The sequence below is a fragment of the Oncorhynchus nerka genome, linkage group LG6, assembly GCF_034236695.1.
Source record: "Oncorhynchus nerka isolate Pitt River linkage group LG6, Oner_Uvic_2.0, whole genome shotgun sequence".
Taxonomy (NCBI): domain Eukaryota; kingdom Metazoa; phylum Chordata; class Actinopteri; order Salmoniformes; family Salmonidae; genus Oncorhynchus; species Oncorhynchus nerka.
In genome coordinates, this window is record NC_088401.1 from 19,829,056 (window position 1) to 19,848,603 (window position 19,548).

Genomic DNA, 19,548 nt, shown 5'->3' on the forward strand with positions numbered 1-19,548 from the left:
GCTAAAAACCCAGTGAGCCTTTGGTTGATTCGTTTAACCAACTGTACACCACGGAACATTCAACCCCTTGGTTAGGAAGAAGTTTCGATAGCTACTGCTAGTTAGTTTAGCCGGTAGCTAACTAACATGTTATAGGTATCCAAACCATTCACTATGCTTGCGTACATATGGAAATAGAGGTTTATGGCAAGATACTTAACCTAACTACTATAAGTTGTTTGTCACGCAATATATATTTACAGACAACAAAAAAACAACAGTTACTGTCTTTCGTCCCTCGCTAGTTAAATTACTTCAGACAGTTTAGGATTTACGTTAGCTATTTACACGCAGCAACTTGCTAACGTATGTCAGGGATGCTGGCAAGTTGTCTGTCTACACACAATAACTAGCTACAGTCTGCACTGGTCGATATGCAATGAGGTTTAGAGTACAGTATTGCATATCAAGCACATTATTGCATGTCAGCCGTTGCAGACAAGCAGTAGCCACACAAGAATATGAACTGTCAAATCAACATTTTCATTTATTCTCAGCCAGGGGGCCTTTTGAGAGCTTTAAGGCAGAGGGTCCTAAAAAAGCAGGTATAAAACTTGTCATCACTATTATGAATACAAAGAGAAGTCGGATGATTGCTAGGATAAGATAAAATGAACAACTTAAAAATAACTGGAGGAAGGCAAAAAACTAGCACATGGGAAAACCTTTAACTGTAATGACTGACAGCTTGAGTCTCTGTCCAATGATCTGTGAGGGTCAGTACTCTTAATACGAATATGGAACGGACTCTAACCCTGACCTGTGTTTTCTCCACATATTGCTGCCTTGGTGTTGTTGCTCAAACTAACTACAGGTATTTTCCCTGTTTTGTCTCCCTCTTATTGCCCCAGACTACCTCAGAGAAGATGCTTTTTTGTGGACTACTCTACAACGGCCTCTCTGAAACGCATCGATAGAATGAGTCAAGAAAATACAAGGATAGAAAAGAACCTGGTATGTGCTTTTTATTTTATTTTTAAATAGACTGCTATGGTTAGGGCTGGTGTGGTGACAGTATTACCGCCACACCGGTGGTCATGAAGGCAGCCAAATTCCATGTGAGCGTTTAGTCATGGTAATTAGGTTTCTCCAAGCTCTGATGCTGGTCATTTAGTAGCCTACTGAACTTGCTCACTGCCTGGTACTCAGCACTCTATTGTCCCTCTAATCACTCTGACATCAATGCAAAAGTATTTGAAAATATAATCAATCACTTAATGAGAGCTCATGAGCTCATGTTGTGCAACATTTCTATAGGCTATACAATTGTGTGAGGAAACAGTGATGGCCTCTTAAAAAGAGGAGGCTCCCATTAGCTTTCTATAGGCTAGGCCTACAATATTTATTAAGTTTTCTAATATTAAGCACATTGCTTATATTTTCAACAGGTGTATAGCCTACCCGGCTGGCATGAAAATGAACCACAGGAAAAGCGTCCTCCATTCACTATTTGATGACATGTATTTGTTTTTTTCCCTGTCCCTGTTTTGAGGTGCATGATAATGGTTCATTCTAAATTGAAACTAATTTCACACATATATTGTTTAGTTTATGTAAAGACTAGATTAAATCAAGAATAGTATGATGGGTGACAATATTAGCCTATAACTTATGAATTATATATTATCACTTGTGAATGATGCCCAGCATTAAAAAAAGCCTTTTATTTTTCATAGTCGCACACCTCATGTAGCCTAACCCATAGACCTATATGTTTTGATAAGTTTTGTATCACAAATAAAGTGGCCAAATAACTTATTAAAATTATGCACATTAATCCACTTTACAAAGGGTGTAGAGCCTATCTGGCATACATAAACCGCGTGTAAGTTTCAAGTTTGGGGAGCGTTACTACAGACCCGAGTTCATTTCCCTGGCTGTGCCACAACTGGCCGTGGCTGGGAGTCCCATAGGACGGTGCACAATTGGGTTTGACTGGTGGGCCTTTACTTGACATATCCTGCTCTAGCGACTCCTTGTGGCATGCCGGTTAGGCAGGTCATGTTTCGGAGGACGCGTGACTCCATCTTCGCCTCCCCAAGCCCATTGGGGGATTGCAGCGATGAGACGAGAGAAACAATTTTGGGAAAAAACAAAATGCACCTTTTTATAATAAAAACATTACATGTATAATTACATTTGCGGTCACTTTTGATAATGATGTTTTACGATAATGGAACATTTGCGCTTATAGCCTACTACCGTGTGCGCATTGCTGTGCTTATAATGTGAAGAAATAGCGTTATGGTTTAACAAGATTTTTAAGCTTAACGTTCTGAGCTGTTGCTTCAGCCACATTGCATAAAAAAAAGTTTTTTTTAATGCTAGTGGTTGTATTAATTTGGGCTCTATTCCATCCCACAACTGTCCCAGACTATATTTGGAATATTTATTTCTCGCACAGAATAGAGTAGGTCAACTTTTGTACTATGGGGTATAGTACATTGACATAGGATAGTGCTTTTGTTGTTCGTCAGGTCTACTCATCTTGTTGGCTGACTAAACAAATGTGGACAGTTCTTCCAATATCTTCAATATGCACCTAGGAATTGGATAAGGACGCGTGCAGTTGTGTCCCCAATGTGTGTGTCGGTCTTTTGTTGCCTGTGAGAAAGACCCAATCACGTGAGTGAGAGGTGATTTTTGGAGCACTCGGGGAGAAGGGAGCTTAACAGCCACTGGCTGGAAAAGGCATAGATATATATTTTAGGGTACATTACAGCCACACTAAGGGGATGCTGCCATGAAATTCAAGCGCTTGTCAAATTGTGAATGAGTGACTGATGTTGTGTGTACAGCCTGCGCAAAAAAACAGCAAAGCAGAGCTCATGCTTTTTAAGTGACTTTTTTCAAATCATAATTAGTCGCATCATGCAGCCTTGCAATGTATTAAAAATCTAAAAGTATAGCCCAATGTTTGAATAGCCCAATGTTTGTAGAACAAGTTACATTAATAACTCTAAATTAAGCATATAGGAATACCTGTTTCTTTGTTAACTGCTCAACACAGAATAGCCAAATGTGCACACTCCCTCAAATCGTTTGGAGAATATATCCTTTCTATTTTATTCAGCTTTGTTTAATTGTATTCTCCATACTAGAAAATAATTCCATGGAATTCTAAGTAAATCTTGTCTACTAAAGGAACTAGTGTAGCCCACAGCCATTTGGCATAGCCAGATCAGGACCCAAGCGTAAGGACAACTCAAGAGTATGCTATTCTGTTCTTCTGAAATAGACAACATTTTCTTCATATCATGCTTCTTTAGACTTGCCTAAAATAAATAATGGACTTATTGTGATAGTGTCGGCTATATTATATGGATGTATTACTTTTTAAAATGGTAGATGTTCCAAAGGTCTGCATCAGTGGCTTGTAGGCTATGTGTGGAAGCCAGGAGATGCTAAATGCGTTTGTTAATTAATGGTCAAGTACCAGTTATTTGCTTGACAATCACCGTCTGGGGAAATTTCGTGACAGCCACAGCCCTATCGTGGTCAGACCAGATATCTGTCATCTCAACTGTCACCGATCAGACTTTTTAGCATTTAAAAAAAAAAATTACAGTATATTCATAAGCAGCGTGGGGCTCTAGACAAAGTTAAAGCTTCTTGAGATCAAAATTTAGCAGATGCTTTTATCCAAACCGACTTAGTCATGCGTGTATACAGTTGAAGTCAGAAGTTTACGTACACCTTACCCAAGTACATTTAAACTCAGTTTTTCACAATTCCTGACATTTAATCCTAATAAAAATTCCCTGTCTTAGGTCAGTTAGGATCTCCATTTATTTTAAGAATGTGAAATGTCAGAATAATAGTAGAGGGATTTATTTCAGCTTTTATTTCTTTCATCACATTCCCAGTGGGTCAGAAGTTTATATACACTCAATTAGTATTTGGTAGCATTGCCTTTAAATAGTTTAACTTGGGTTAAACGTTTCATTTAGGCTTCCACAAGCTTCCCACAATAAGTCGGGTGAATTTTGGCCCATTCCTCCTGACCGAGCTGGTGTAACTGGTTTGTAGGCCTCCTTGCTCGCACACACGCTTTTTCAATTCTGCCCACACATTTTCTATGGGATTGAGGTCAGGGCTTTGTGATGGCCACTCCAATACCTTGACTTTGTTGTCCTTAAGCCATTTTACCACAACTTTGGAAGTATGCTTGGGGTCATTGTCCATTTGGAAGACCAATTTGCGACCAAGCTTTAACTTCCTGACTGATGTCTTGAGATGTTGCTTCAATATATCCACATAATTTTCTGTCTTCATGATGCCATCTATTTTGTGAAGTGCACCAGTCCCTCCTGCAGCAAAGCACCCCCACAACATGATGCTGCCACCCCCGTGCTTCACGGTTGGGATGGTGTTCTTCGGCTTGCAAGCCTCCCCCTTTTTCCTCCAAACATAACGGTGGTCATTATGGCCAAACGGTTCTATTTTTGTTTCATCAGACCAGAGGACATTTCTCCAAAAAGTACGATCTTTGTCCCCCATGTGCAGTTGCAAACCGTAGTCTGGCTTTTTTATGGTGGTTTTGGAGCAGTGGTGTCTTCCTTGCTGAGCGGCCTTTCAGGTTATGTCAATATAGGACTCGTTTTACTGTGGATATAGATACTTTTGCACCTGTTTCCTCCAGCATCTTCACAAGGTCCTTTGCTGTTGTTCTGGGATTGATGTGCACTTTTCGCACCAAAGTACGTTCATCTCTAGGAGACAGAACGCACCTCCTTCCTGAGTGGTATGACGGATGCGTGGTCCCATGGTGTTTACTTGTGTACTATTGTTTGTACAGATTAACGTGGTACCTTCAGGCATTTGGAAATAGCTCCCAAGGCTGAACCAGACTTGGGGGGGGGGGGTCTACAGTTTTTTTTTTCTGAGGTCTTGGTTGATTTCCCCATGATATCAAACAAAGGCACTGTGTTTGAAGGTAGGCCTTGAAATACATCCACAGGTACACCTCCAATTGACTCAAATTATGTCAATTGGCCTATCAAAAGTTTCTAAAGCCATGACATCATTTTATGGAATTTTCCAAGCTTTCTAAAGGCACAGTCAATTTAGTGTATGTCAACTTCTGACCCACTGGAATTGTGATGCAGTGAAATAATCTGTAAAAAAAATAATAAAAAAATTACTTGTCATGCACAAAGTAGATGTCCTAACCGACTTGCCAAAACTATAGTTTGTTAACAAGAAATTTGTGGAGTGGTTGAATAATGAGTTTTAATGACTCCAACCTAAGTGTATGTAAACTTCCCACCTCAACTGTATATGTTATTTGTGGATCACTAAAGTCTCCACGTTGCACATCTTGTCCTCATGGCTCTTTCACTATACTGTCTTTAAGGCATGATTTAATTGTGACATACCCATTATCTTGGTTGTAGTACATAACCATAAGCTTATGTGTTTATTTTTGGCAGGACTTTGGCTTTTCAGGCAAGGCGTATGGGTCCTCAAGGAGTATTGTGAGAAGAATAGCCACCAATCTTCCCCTTAAACCATGCCCCAGGGTCCATTTTCAGGTAAGACTGTATCTGCGACAGAGAAGGCAGGCATACTATGTCGGAAGTCTCCAATGATCAATGACATGTTATAGAACTAAAAGTGATTGATACTATTCTTTGTAGACTGTCTGCTGACATACTTTGACAGAGTATGATCTGTGTGTGACATAGTTATTGAAACAATCAGCGCTTGCTACAGTGACTCTGTCCTCTCCAAGCCTTGTCATGTTTTCTTAGCGTTCTGGCCTGATGTATTCTGATCTAATGGTTAAGTCACTTTCATCAAGAGTGGTTTCCTGCTTGTTCATCTGTTTTGATGCTCCAACTCTAAACAGAATGGAAATAATGAACCTACGTGCTGATTGTTTGGGATTATTAGTAGGACTGGGACGATGCCAGTATCGCGATACTCATTAATGTCATGGCAAAATAAATTAAACACAAAGTGTATTTAACTTCTTTAGAAAAACAGCCCTAATGTTGGAAACATCAATATTTTGTCATTCAGGGTCCTATTTATTTTTCAAGTTATAGTACATTATTTTACATTCAGAAGGTTTTTAAAGGACCAAAGAGTTTTTGTTTTTGCCATTTGCCCCAATTTGGTGAAAATGCATTACGGGGCCTTTTGAATGTTTAGATAAAACATAAGTCTGGTAAAAAAAAAAATGTTTTTGCATTAGTCACAGGAACAGTTGTTTCTAAAGTTTATTTAGGTCGTCATGTTAGTTCCCTGTTCTCAATCTTTAGATTCAGTTTGTCTTTTCAACACTGTTTTCTTTCTCCCTCTCTTTAGCTGTCCTTCCTTTCTGTGAGGAATGCATTGTCTGCTTTAGGTCAGTTCACCTGGAAACCTGTAATAGTAACCTTCTGCTGCTGACACATTTCTGGTAGCAAACCAGCATACCAAAGGTCCTCTTATTAGGACTATCCACTGTCCTTATTTCTTCTGTTTTCTTACCTTTCCTATGCTGAGTTTTTAGAGACAGCAATAAGAATCTGCCTTGACAGGCTATTGATAGATGGCATAAGAATCTGCCTTGACAGGCTATTGATAGACGGCATAAGAATCTGCCTTGACAGGCTATTGATAGACGGCATAAGAATCTGCCTTGACAGGCTATTGATAGATGGCATAAGAATCTGCCTTGACAGGCTATTGATAGATGGCATAAGAATCTGCCTTGACAGGCTATTGATAGACGGCATAAGAATCTGCCTTGACAGGCTATTGATAGACAGCATAAGGATCGGCCTTGTTACCCTCTTGTACCATGAATGCTCTCCGTTGGCTTTGGTTGACCAAAAAATTCGAATGTCTGTCAGAATACATTTCCAAGTAGTGTGAATGCAGTTTTGAGTCATACGATGAGAATAGCACGTGTGTGGCTAAACAGGACTGAGTTTTTTGTTGTTGACCCAATCCTCTGGTATGTAAGGAGAATGTTTAGGTGTATTGTTTAATATGGCTGCCCTGTGTCTCAGCTCAATCTTTACACTGAAGACGGTAGTGTCCTGAACAGTGCTGGGAGACAGAATGGACCGGTTGCCTCTTTGGCTGATGTTGTCTGGATCGACAGGGAAGAGGAGGAAGATGAAAATGACTGGTTTGGATTTGGAAGACTGAGGTAAGAAGAGGAATGGGCCGTGGAACGGACACAGTTTCTCAAGCTGTGATGCTGCCCTTAGAAAGCTACTGTTTATTGACCCATACACTGCTCATTAGGCAGTTCCTTTGCTCATGTGTTAACTATAACATCTTCCTCTCTTCTAATATGGTGCTTGTTTACCATTGGTCCCATTCAGGTCAGAAGCACCGTCTGGGCTCATGTTCCGTTCTCACCCGCCTCAGCCCAGACGTAGATCATTACCCAGCCTGCACCAGGCCGAGCCAGAGCCCCAGGGTCAAACCCGCAGCAACGATGAAGCCATCCAGAAGATCAGTGCTCTGGAGATGGAGCTGGCCAAACTCAGAGCCCAGATCACACAGATAGTACTGACCCAGGAGCAGAACGCACAGACACCAGGTATGGAACAGAGAACCCTGGAACACACACTAAAGGGTAAAGAAATAATCTTCTAAACAAACACACAAAGTTCAAACAACTCATAGCGGTCTAAGGCACTGCATCTCAGTGGTAGGTGTCACTACAGACCCTAGTTAGATTCCAGGCTGTTTCACAACCGGCCGTGATTGGGCGGTGCACAATTGTCCCAGTGTCGTTGGGCTTTGGCCGCCGCACAATTGTCCCAGTGTCGTTGGGCTTTGGCCGCCATTGTAAATAAGAATTTTAACTGACTTGCCTAGTTAAATAAAACTTGCTGGGTAAGATGCAGTATTTCTACATTTTCCTCTAATGACCTATCTGTCTGAAGATGAAAGCTTTATGGCATAATTGTCTAAGCTATACATGTCTCACCAAGTTCTCTCCTTCACCTCAGCCCCAGGTCGCCCTCCACCACCCTGCGCCCCTCCACCTCCCCCTCCTCCACTCATGGGATTCCAGCGGAGCTTCTCGGTCATTGACCTCATCCAGGAGCGCCGTGGGAAGAAGACAGATGGCCAGACACTGCTGGACCAGGAGCCCAAGCAGGCAGAGGTCCCCAACATGCTGGATGTGCTTAAAGACATCGGCAAAGTCAAGCTACGCCCGCTAAGAGGTGGGCACCATGTTCGTCTGACTTCTACATTAGAAGATGGGCACAACTGTTTTACTAACTGAAAACTTGACTAATTTCCAGCTAAAACAGATTTTCCCTTACTTCCTGTGTATTATTGTCCAGCCGGCTAGAGCGCCAAGCCAAGCCTAGTGAACCCACCGACGCTGCGTTTCTCATCGCTAATGCCTTGAAGCGCAAGTTCGCCCATCGCTATCGCCACAACAGCAATGAGAACAAAGAGTTTGACTTCCCAGCCTCTGAACTCAAACCTTTCTGTTCTGAATTCCCCAAGACCGACAAAGTAGAGGTTCCCCTGGTAAGAGCAACACTGATACTACTATTACATCAGCCTTGAATCCCCAGTTTGGGCCTTATAGTTTCAAACTACACTGTAAAACCTTAATCTGTGAATTTTTGGCTATTGTGTGTCTGGGTTGTCATTTGCTTAACTTTCTCTGGCCTATAGGTAAGGCAGCACTGGCTGAAAACCCCAGCCCCTGTCGTGAAACTACACCCAGACACACCCATGGTAAGAGAAGTGCAAGCATGACTAAAATCTTAAGATTTTATAAAGTAATCTGATCTAATATTTGATGAGAGTTTGGAAACTAATTTGCGCCTGTCTCTTTTACCTGACCTGTAGTTTGGGCAGCACATGTTGAAATCTACTGGCCAGAGAAAGCTCCTCTGAGCGCCAAGGGATGGTTTGACCTCCAAGGACACTTAAGTGCCTTATCAACCTGTTTGTCACCCGTCTCTGGATGGCCATGTTGTTTGACTAGATATACAATCAATCTGCTCTCTATTCCTACTCACCAACAGTATTGCCTCAGTCTTCAGTTCTTGCACTTTCATAACATACCATATGTAATTATTTTTTTAACTTTCATTTAAAATGTCCTATTTTTGTTAAATTGATGCCAGTTTCGAAGTCTTCGATCTTAAATTAGGACAGTCCAAGATTGGTTGTCAGATTTTCTTTTAATGTAGATTTTTGTACCACAACTAAATTCCAATGATTCACCCGTGTGTGTTCTAGATGTAGTCGAACACTACAAAATCCTAACATTCCTCAACTGTTAACTACATGTATTAAAGGGGATTGAACGGTTTCTAAATGCACAGACAAAGGCTTATCCATTTTGCATGCACTTTAAGGCAGTTGTATTTATTTTTGCCTCACTGGGTCTTTGTCTACTTCTTACTAGGGATAGAGATGTATGCAGAGAAGAGGGATCACTTAATATTTTTGTAAATTGCATCCTAGTCGGTTAAATTTATTTCTAGTTAATACTTGTCAAGTCATAGTTGCTACCAATTATCAAAGCGTCCATGGTTGATTTAATTGTAGACTAGATCGCTTTGAGTTGTACTGGGACAAGTTCCGTACCTCACTATGCAGAGTGGACCAAACTTACACTAATCTACAGTCTGAAAACGGGGATACTCTACCAGTCATTTTATTCATTACTTACCGATGCTGGGCAGGAGGACGTTTTTATTAGTTCCAGATCCATGACAAGCCCATTCTGAGGTAATGCTACTCCATGACCAGCTGTATCCCTCTTTTTAAACCACAGAAAATGTCAAACAGTTTAATACCGTAACCTGTTCCACTGATGGTAAACAATTGAAGACATTAGCCAGTTTATTTCATGGAAAAATACTAAGCTTTGAACCTTTGCATGGTGGGAGTATAAGGGAACATGGACAACTGTCAGTAATACTTGATTTAAAACCCTAACATAGGAAATGTCATCCACATTTGACAAACCTAGAATCAAATGTATGAATAAAACCAATGACTGTGTGCATGAAATGTTTTTTTTCTCCAATTCTTAATCACAAAGATACATTTCAGGTAAATAGGAACTGTGTCCACAAGCAGAGACCTTGAGTGGTTGAACAATGAATGACCGAGGGCTCTTACAATCGATCACTGAAGTGTTACAGAAATGTAAAAAAGGTCATTTCCAAATGAGTTGACGTGAATGAGTCTCCGCTAACATGGGAGCCTTTCAGTCTACATAGTCGAGCCCTGAAGCTCCATGTTCAGAACGGTATGATGTAGAACAGAGTTGCCTGTCATGTCAGCTCTATTCATTACATTAAGCTGCGATGTTGAGTATCACTCAATACAGCCCTGTTTATGATGCCGAACACTGAAGTTCAATTGGATCATTGAAATTTGTCAACTGTTTTTATTAATCAAACTGCAACATGTATCAAAAGGTCAACACAGCAAAGCCTTTACGAAACGGCTTGATACTGAAGTCATCTTCCCAAAATGGCTGCTGCAAAAAAAATGTAAACAGTTTATCAACAGTCTTACAGCGAAATGACAAATCAGCTAAAATAAAAAGCACCCGTTATTGTTCAAAACATCTGTGCCGTCTATACAGAATCAGATAAAAACCACCTAAATTAGATGGAAACATTCCATGTAAAAAAAGGATTGAGTTTAATCACAAAAGGCAAAGGGGATCAGAGTGCAAGCATACGATGCACTTAATGAGTAGTAGAAGCTGGTTTGGTCACTTAGCATAGTTTGTGCATAGTTAAGGCATCGGTAGAGCAGTCCTCTAGGTTGCATGTGGCTATGATGAGACATTCAGAGAGAGTCCCATTCAGTAGACGTAAACATGTTTACCAGGTAGCTAAACTACTACAGTCCAACCTATACCTTGGGATAGAGATTGGCAAAACCCTGAGCGAGTTGCATTGTGATGGAGTTTAGATGAGATGCGTGTGAAAGGATCCAGGGTGACAGAGATCGAGGTCACCCATGCTCTACAGTCTACAATAATGCTTTTTCATATTGGTTCTATTCTACAATAACATTGCATTCTAGAATACCATTCATTCTGTCCCAAATTCTTTCAGAACAGAAGCGGTGTCCAACATGTCAGTCTTTTGGGAGTGCAAGGAGAAGAGGAATACAATGGAGCACAGGTGGTGTTTCCTTTATGGCATCTGGTGACTGTCCGTCTGTCAGACGGAGGCTTTGTGCTTGACTTCAGCAGTGGGGCGACAGTTCAAACGCTAATGTTTCTTCACATCTGTGCTTAGAAGGCGGAACCGAAATAATTTCGATGTGACAACAAAGACGTCTGTAAACAGTCTTCATAGAGGCAGCAAAAGGACTGGGCATGTCACTTTTTTTACACGAGGAAGAAGATTCGTTATAAAATCAACACACACCATGTCATTTCTGTGCAGTCTTTAGAGAGCCTCTTCTCAATGACTTTCAAAGCATCCTGTAGAACTTGGTTTGAAAATGGCACTTCAACTAGAAAAGTGTATTCTTCAGTTACTGTCATTCCCTTAGATTCACTTTGCCACCAAAAAGTGTCAAATTAGTAAGGCCAAAACTTCAGAGGACAAATAAATAAAACAAGCTAATAAAAATAATACAGCAGTAGCCAAATGAGGTATCTAGGTGTTTCTCCATGTCAAGGAAAGGAATTAAAAATTAAATAAAATCAGTGGTTTGTCAAAGACAGGACGCAAAAGCAACAAACTTAAAGTTCAGGTGGGGGGGTGGGGTTTGAAGTCCACACCCTGCCCCTTCCACCACCCAGTGTGGTGAGGCCCAGGGTTAAGGGTCAGGGTTGTAAGGGCAAACGTGGAGTGTCAGGACTCTTTCCTTCCCTGAGGTATTTCTTTGGAGTTGGTTGCTCCCGTGGCTGTTGCCGTGGTGACGGCTGTGGGTTCCACAGCAGAGGCAGACTCTGGTTCTGACTCAGTGATGGCAGGCGTTGGCATGGTGACGGAGGCAGGTCTGCTAGGTTCCAACTCGTCGGGGCTCGACGGCCGCTCCTGCTGTACTAACCCACCCCAGCTGGCCTTGTTCAGCCCCAGGTGGCCCAGCATGGTCTGGGACAGATGCGTGTCAGAGAACCGACCCCACTCGGCAAACAGAGGCTCCACCACATACGTCATGAAGCCTGGGGAAGGGAAGACAGGGAGACACACAGGGTTCGAAAGGCAGGCCTAATAGAGCTTCTGGTTCTATCAATGGAATGTAGCTAGTACTTACCTAGAAACCATCATAACTTACCAATCTGAATGTTTCCCATTGAGTTTCTCTGGCTATCACACAGTGGACTGACTTCAAGTTTGTGCTTCTTCTCAATGTCTCCTACAGAGGGATAGACAACACACACTGATCAGAAATCAACAGGATAGGTGAAGAGAAAATGAGAGATTAATGAGAGGCTACCTTGGTGAAAAAACTCTTGAGTCACTTTCTCGCTCCACTGTTTGCTCAGCTCCCAGGGTCTGCAGGGGTTGCAGATGTCCGCACACTTCAGAGCCATCTGCAATGAGTTAGAGACAAAACAGCCAGTTCTACAGTTTCCCCATGCACAACTAAGAGCCACAATTACTGGTTAGTTACCACAGTTTCCCCAGGCCCAACTCTAAACCTATGGTCCAGCTGGTAACTGACCTGGAGGATGAAGTGTCGGTGGCTGGCGTTGCTCAGGCACAGGTCATCCTGGTTCAGGTGTGTTCTGAACTTCCCCAGGTACTCGTTCTGTCTGCTGATGTCAGTGGCCAGGATCAGAGAACCCAGCTGGCGCTCCATCTTCAGCCTGATGAGCTCATGAGTTTAAATAAAATGTATACTACAACAACCAACTCATTACCTTGCTCTTTAACAGAGTAACGTTTATTGATCAACCATTTGGCACTGGAAAAAGAACATGACTGACCCTTCCTCAGCAGGCAGGTGGGAGAACAGGCCAGTCTCTCTGAGCAGACCTACTGCAGACCGCCAGTGGTGGTTCTCCAGAACAGAGGAGTTCTACAGACCAGAGACAGATTGAGAATGCTGTCATCTTGAGCTACTAACTGCATTCAATCATGGACCTCAACATTACATGGCCATCTATTGATCTCCAGCCAGGTCTAAAGCTACAGGAGCTTGGATTGCTTTACGTTCTCCCCTCTAGAGCTTGGATTGCTTTACGTTCTCCCCTCTAGAGCTTGGCCAACATGACAGCGTAGCGTTAGCCAGAGGGTTATACTACAAAGCAGGATCAAAAAGTTGTCCTAAATATTCTGATATAACATTTTATTTTTTAGGAAAGATAAGCTTGTAATGGGTTTGGGCTAATTGTTATCTAAGATGAGCTTTTTTATTATTCATCTTTATGCCCCTTTTTCCTCCCCAATTTTGTGGTATCAAGTGGTAGTTCCAGCCTTGCCGCTGGCTGCAACTCCCCTCCAGCCTTGCCGCAACTCCCCTCCAGCCTTGCCGCTGGCTGCAACTCCCCTCCAGCCTTGCCGCTGGCTGCAACTCCACTACAGATTCAGAAGAGGTGAAGATGGAGCCATGCGTCCTCTGAAACACGACCCTACCAAGCCGCACTGCTTCTTGACACATTGCTCGCATAACCCGGAAGCAAGCTGCACCAATGTGTCGGTGAAAATAACTTCCAACTGACGACAGCTTGCAGGCGCCCGGCCCGACACAATGAGACAAGAAAATACCTTCCAACTGACGACAGCTTGCAGGCGCCCGGCCCGCCACAATGAGACAAGAAAATACCTTCCAACTGACGACAGCTTGCAGGCGCCCGGCCCGACACAATGAGACAAGAAAATACCTTCCAACTGACGACAGCTTGCAGGCGCCCGGCCCGACACAATGAGACAAGAAAATACCTTCCAACTGACGACAGCTTGCAGGCGCCCGGCCCGACACAATGAGACAAGAAAATACCTTCCAACTGACGACAGCTTGCAGGCGCCCGGCCCGACACAATGAGACAAGAAAATACCTTCCAACTGACGACAGCTTGCAGGCGCCCCGGCCCGCCACAATGAGACAAGAAAATACCTTCCAACTGACGACAGCTTGCAGGCGCCCGGCCCGCCACAATGAGACAAGAAAATACCTTCCAACTGACGACAGCTTGCAGGCGCCGGCCCGCCACAATGAGACAAGAAAATACCTTCCAACTGACGACAGCTTGCAGGCGCCCGGCCCGACACAATGAGACAAGAAAATACCTTCCAACTGACGACAGCTTGCAGGCGCCCGGCCCGACACAATGAGACAAGAAAATACCTTCCAACTGACGACAGCTTGCAGGCGCCCGGCCCACAATGAGACAAGAAAATACCTTCCAACTGACGACAGCTTGCAGGCGCCCGCCCGACACAATGAGACAAGAAAATACCTTCCAACTGACGACAGCTTGCAGGCGCCCGGCCCGCCACAATGAGACAAGAAAATACCTTCCAACTGACGACAGCTTGCAGGCGCCCGGCCCGACACAATGAGACAAGAAAATACCTTCCAACTGACGACAGCTTGCAGGCGCCCGGCCCGCCACAATGAGACAAGAAAATACCTTCCAACTGACGACAGCTTGCAGGCGCCCGGCCCGCCACAATGAGACAAGAAAATACCTTCCAACTGACGACAGCTTGCAGGCGCCCGGCCCGACACAATGAGACAAGAAAATACCTTCCAACTGACGACAGCTTGCAGGCGCCCGGCCCGACACAATGAGACAAGAAAATACCTTCCAACTGACGACAGCTTGCAGGCCCCGGCCCGACACAATGAGACAAGAAAATACCTTCCAACTGACGACAGCTTGCAGGCGCCCGGCCCGACACAATGAGACAAGAAAATACCTTCCAACTGACGACAGCTTGCAGGCGCCCGGCCCGACACAATGAGACAAGAAAATACCTTCCAACTGACGACAGCTTGCAGGCGCCCGGCCCGACACAATGAGACAAGAAAATACCTTCCAACTGACGACAGCTTGCAGGCGCCCGGCCCGCCACAATGAGACAAGAAAATACCTTCCAACTGACGACAGCTTGCAGGCGCCCGGCCCGCCACAATGAGACAAGAAAATACCTTCCAACTGACGACAGCTTGCAGGCGCCCGGCCCGCCACAATGAGACAAGAAAATACCTTCCAACTGACGACAGCTTGCAGGCGCCCGGCCCGCCACAATGAGACAAGAAAATACCTTCCAACTGACGACAGCTTGCAGGCGCCCGGCCCGACACAATGAGACAAGAAAATACCTTCCAACTGACGACAGCTTGCAGGCGCCCGGCCCGACCACAATGAGACAAGAAAATACCTTCCAACTGACGACAGCTTGCAGGCGCCCGGCCCGACACAATGAGACAAGAAAATACCTTCCAACTGACGACAGCTTGCAGGCGCCCGGCCCGACACAATGAGACAAGAAAATACCTTCCAACTGACGACAGCTTGCAGGCGCCCGGCCCGACACAATGAGACAAGAAAATACCTTCCAACTGACGACAGCTTGCAGGCGCCCGGCCCGACACAATGAGACAAGAAAATACCTTCCAACTGACGACAGCTTGCAAGCGCCCGGCCCGCCACAATGAGACAAGAAAATACCTTCCAACTGACGACAGCTTGCAGGCGCCCGGCCCGACACAATGAGACAAGAAAATACCTTCCAACTGACGACAGCTTGCAGGCGCCCGGCCCGACACAATGAGACAAGAAAATACCTTCCAACTGACGACAGCTTGCAGGCGCCCGGCCCGACACAACGAGACAAGAAAATACCTTCCAACTGACGACAGCTTGCAGGCGCCCGGCCCGACACAACGAGACAAGAAAATACCTTCCAACTGACGACAGCTTGCAGGCGCCCGGCCCGACACAATGAGACAAGAAAATACCTTCCAACTGACGACAGCTTGCAGGCGCCCGGCCCGCCACAATGAGACAAGAAAATACCTTCCAACTGACGACAGCTTGCAGGCACCCGGCCCGCCACAAGGAGACAAGAAAATACCTTCCAACTGACGACAGCTTGCAGGCGCCCGGCCCGCCACAACGAGACAAGAAAATACCTTCCAACTGACGACAGCTTGCAGGCGCCCGGCCCGACACAACGAGACAAGAAAATACCTTCCAACTGACGACAGCTTGCAGGCGCCCGGCCCGACACAACGAGACAAGAAAATACCTTCCAACTGACGACAGCTTGCAGGCGCCCGGCCCGACACAACGAGACAAGAAAATACCTTCCAACTGACGACAGCTTGCAGGCGCCCGGCCCGACACAACGAGACAAGAAAATACCTTCCAACTGACGACAGCTTGCAGGCGCCCGGCCCGCCACAACGAGACAAGAAAATACCTTCCAACTGACGACAGCTTGCAGGCGCCCGGCCCGCCACAACGAGACAAGAAAATACCTTCCAACTGACGACAGCTTGCAGGCGCCCGGCCCGCCACAATGAGACAAGAGAACACCATCCGGCCAAACCCTCCCCTAACCCGGACGACGCTGGGCCAGTTGTGCGCCACCTTGTGGGTCTCCCGGTCATGGCCGGCTGTGACACAGCCTGAGATCGAACCAGTCTGTAGTGACGCCTCAGCACTGTGATGTAGTGCCTTAGACCGCTGTGCAACTCAGGAGGCCCAAGTTTATCTTTTTAATTAACCAGAAAATCAATAGTTAGCCAACTCAGTCATACTGCTTTGTAGTATAACCCTCTGGTCTAATATGGCTTCTAAAGTAGCTGTGGACTGCTCCAGCTATGGGCTCTCACCCTGTAGAGCTTGGCCAGGTAGTGGTTGGTCTTGATGAGGAAAGGCTGGTTGACTCCCGGGTGGTCCAGGTCATGGGTAGCAGCTGCTAGCAGGCCCAGGAGGATGTCACAGGACGTCAGGGACTTGGCCAGCTATGGAGAGACCGGGAATGTCAGCTCAATTTTTATAGGCTCCAGGAGCAAATGCCTAGGCTTTAGCTCAGTGGGATAGCCCAGTTCAAACACCCATTAAGCTACTTCTGAATACTTTCTGTACAACAGAAAACTAGCACGGTCAATCTGTCTGCTACCTTGGGTTCTCGCAGGTAGCAGTACATGGCCTGTGTGACATCAGCAGCGTGCACAGCGTTATGGTAGGGGTTGAGGCTGTGGTAGTCCTCCTGCACCATGACCAGGAAGCGCCACAGCTTCACCATGTCCAGCTGAAACAGCTCCAGCAGACCATACTGGTTCAGGAGGTGGAAGGTCATCGTCACCAGGCTGTTTCCTGCATGGAGAGGGATGTGAGATTTAGTTTAAGAGCTTGTCAGGAATAGTGTTCAGGGGCGGGTAGTTGTGTTTTTTGTGGTGGAGTTTAGCATTGCAATGAAAATCTATGGAGAATGACTTAAGAGTCCCCAACATCCCAGTTCTACACAGCATTCAGCAAAACAAACACCAGAGGGCATCATTGTCTAAATATGTCTGAGTTGAAAGCAGGCCTATGCAGTCATGTCACACTCATTCTGTGAGGATGAGGACGTTACAAAAATGTAGGTAAAGCTCTGGGAGAAAAAGTGGACATATGTTAGAAATATACCATTCGTTAATCTGTCGAAGAGGAAAATGTCGAAATTCCAGCTCCCGACCCTTTCCAGCATACACTGGCAAGAGAAAAACACATGTACATGTAAGTGTACATAAACATGAATTGTGCATACGAGTGTATGATTGGCTCAGAGCGTGAGCATCAGACCTTGGCCTGTCCAATGTAGTCCTCATCCAGGATGTGGAGGGGGTTGAGGTGAGTTGTTCCCCAGAGCAGACGGGACGAGTGTAGGTATCTCTGGAAGCTGAGCAGTCTGCGGAGCCGCCTACCAGACACGGGCCCAGCCGAGATGAAGCCAGGACCAGGGATAAGACTAGAGGCTGAGGTGGATTCTGAGCAGGCTGAAAACACAAGGGTTTATTCAGAACATTGGAGTTGTTTAAAACAGTGGTTCTCAAACTTTGGGTCCAGGACCCTCTTTGTTATAGCAAATTCATCAGGGACCCCCTCATAACTCAGGTGATATAAAACTAGAATACAAGGAGTGTTACTTTGACCAGTAGTATAAAGTACTAGGCCTCCCGGGTGGCGCAGTGGTTAAGGGCGCTGGTTGGGTTGTGTATCGCAGGACGCATGACTTTCAACCTTCGTCTCTCCCGAGCCAGTACGGGAGTTGTAGCGATGAGACAAGATAATAGCTACTACAACAATTGGATACCACGAAATTGGGGAGAAAAAAGGGGTAAAATTCAACAACAACAAAATAAAAAATTAATGTTTCCAATTACAAAATGGTAAAAAATAAACAAAATACCTTCTTAGCGAAGTACAATTTCTCAAGCAAGAAATTTGCTGGGACTGTCTGGGACTGTCTGGGAGTGGTCTGAGTGAGGAGAAGAGAACTGAAAACTAGCTGCAGTGGAGGATGCTGAGGGAAGGACGGCTCAAAATAATGTCTGGAACGGAGCGAATGGTATCAAACATGGAAACTGTGTGTTTGATAACATTCCACCTATTCCGCTCCAGCCATTACCATGAGCCTGTCCTCCCCAATTAAGGTGTCACCAACCTCCTGTTTAGGACTCTTTCTAATGTACCACCTATGATGTCACCAGGCAGGCCAAAACTCCAACCCTCCAAAACGGCTGAAACTTCAAGCAAACAGGTCTCACACTAAAAGGGCATCAATTTTCAGTATTATTCCAACCTCAGACTAAACTGGGCCTTTAAGTTGAAAAATGTATGGCGTACAGTGGATACCAATATCCCTGTGAGCCTCCCAATATCCCTGTGAGCCTCCCAATATCCATGTGAGCCTCCCAATATCCCTGTGAGCCTCCCAATATCCCTGTGAGCCTCCCAGGCCAATGTTACCAAGGGGTAAGAACATGAGTTGTGGATTAATATTATAACATTGTATTACACCCTCAACTATTCCATAGCCAGTTGTTGTTTGTTATCTGTTAGTAATGGTCATAAAATGTTTGTCGTCAAAAACACAGATATGGCCGAGGACCCCTTGCAGTACAAGGTTTACAACAGAGGATAGATTCAACAGTTTCCTGTTGTACAGAAAGAAACAGAGGGATGACATGGCGTGTCTGGTTTACACAGTAGAGGTCTAATCATTTAGTAATGTACTCTGCTTGATAATCCCCAGGCACTAGAGTCACAGACATCTGCTCCAAATCTTATATCAGGAATGTTGCATGAATGTTTGGGTAGACTTATAATTGAGACTAAGAGCTATCCAAATGTCCAAAAAGTTCAATATGTGAATGAGAACGCTGATGAAACCAATAAGAATACTGATGAATTGTGAAATGGCGCCTAACCAATTGTGCCATGTGTTTTTTTCCCCACGTAAGAATTTCACTAAGGCTACACCTGTTGTATTCGGTGCACATGACAAATAAACTTTGATTTGAAACCAATAAGAAGACTGACTAAACCAATAAAAATGTAATCAATAAGAAGACTGACGAAACCAATAAAAATGTAATCAATAA

At 44.7% G+C, this 19,548-nt stretch overlaps 2 protein-coding genes across 4 annotated transcripts in view; one reads left to right on the forward strand and one right to left on the reverse strand.

Moving 5' to 3' along the window:
- The first annotated feature begins 894 nt into the window (after positions 1-894).
- LOC115130136 (mitochondrial fission regulator 1-like) lies at positions 895-10,026 on the forward strand. The gene is made up of 8 exons (XM_065019360.1): positions 895-993; positions 5,472-5,573; positions 7,041-7,183; positions 7,362-7,582; positions 7,998-8,220; positions 8,340-8,532; positions 8,683-8,745; positions 8,860-10,026. The coding sequence occupies exons 1-8, from the start codon at positions 958-960 to the stop codon at positions 8,905-8,907; spliced, it is 1,029 nt and encodes a 342-aa protein (XP_064875432.1). The 5' UTR covers positions 895-957; the 3' UTR covers positions 8,908-10,026.
- Positions 10,027-10,397: 371 nt separating this feature from the next.
- LOC115130135 (high affinity 3',5'-cyclic-AMP phosphodiesterase 7A-like) overlaps positions 10,398-19,548 on the reverse strand; it is a 32,411-nt gene continuing 23,260 nt past the window's right edge. For all 3 annotated transcript variants that reach the window (XM_029660936.2, XM_029660935.2, XM_029660933.2), the window contains 9 exons: positions 17,747-17,940; positions 17,591-17,654; positions 17,082-17,278; positions 16,792-16,923; positions 12,932-13,023; positions 12,667-12,811; positions 12,439-12,535; positions 12,277-12,357; positions 10,398-12,163 (listed from right to left, as the gene is read on the reverse strand). In XM_029660936.2, coding sequence (XP_029516796.1) covers positions 11,850-12,163; positions 12,277-12,357; positions 12,439-12,535; positions 12,667-12,811; positions 12,932-13,023; positions 16,792-16,923; positions 17,082-17,278; positions 17,591-17,654; positions 17,747-17,940 — 1,316 coding nt within the window. In that variant the 3' untranslated portion in view covers positions 10,398-11,849. The remainder of the gene's footprint in view (positions 12,164-12,276; positions 12,358-12,438; positions 12,536-12,666; positions 12,812-12,931; positions 13,024-16,791; positions 16,924-17,081; positions 17,279-17,590; positions 17,655-17,746; positions 17,941-19,548) is intronic.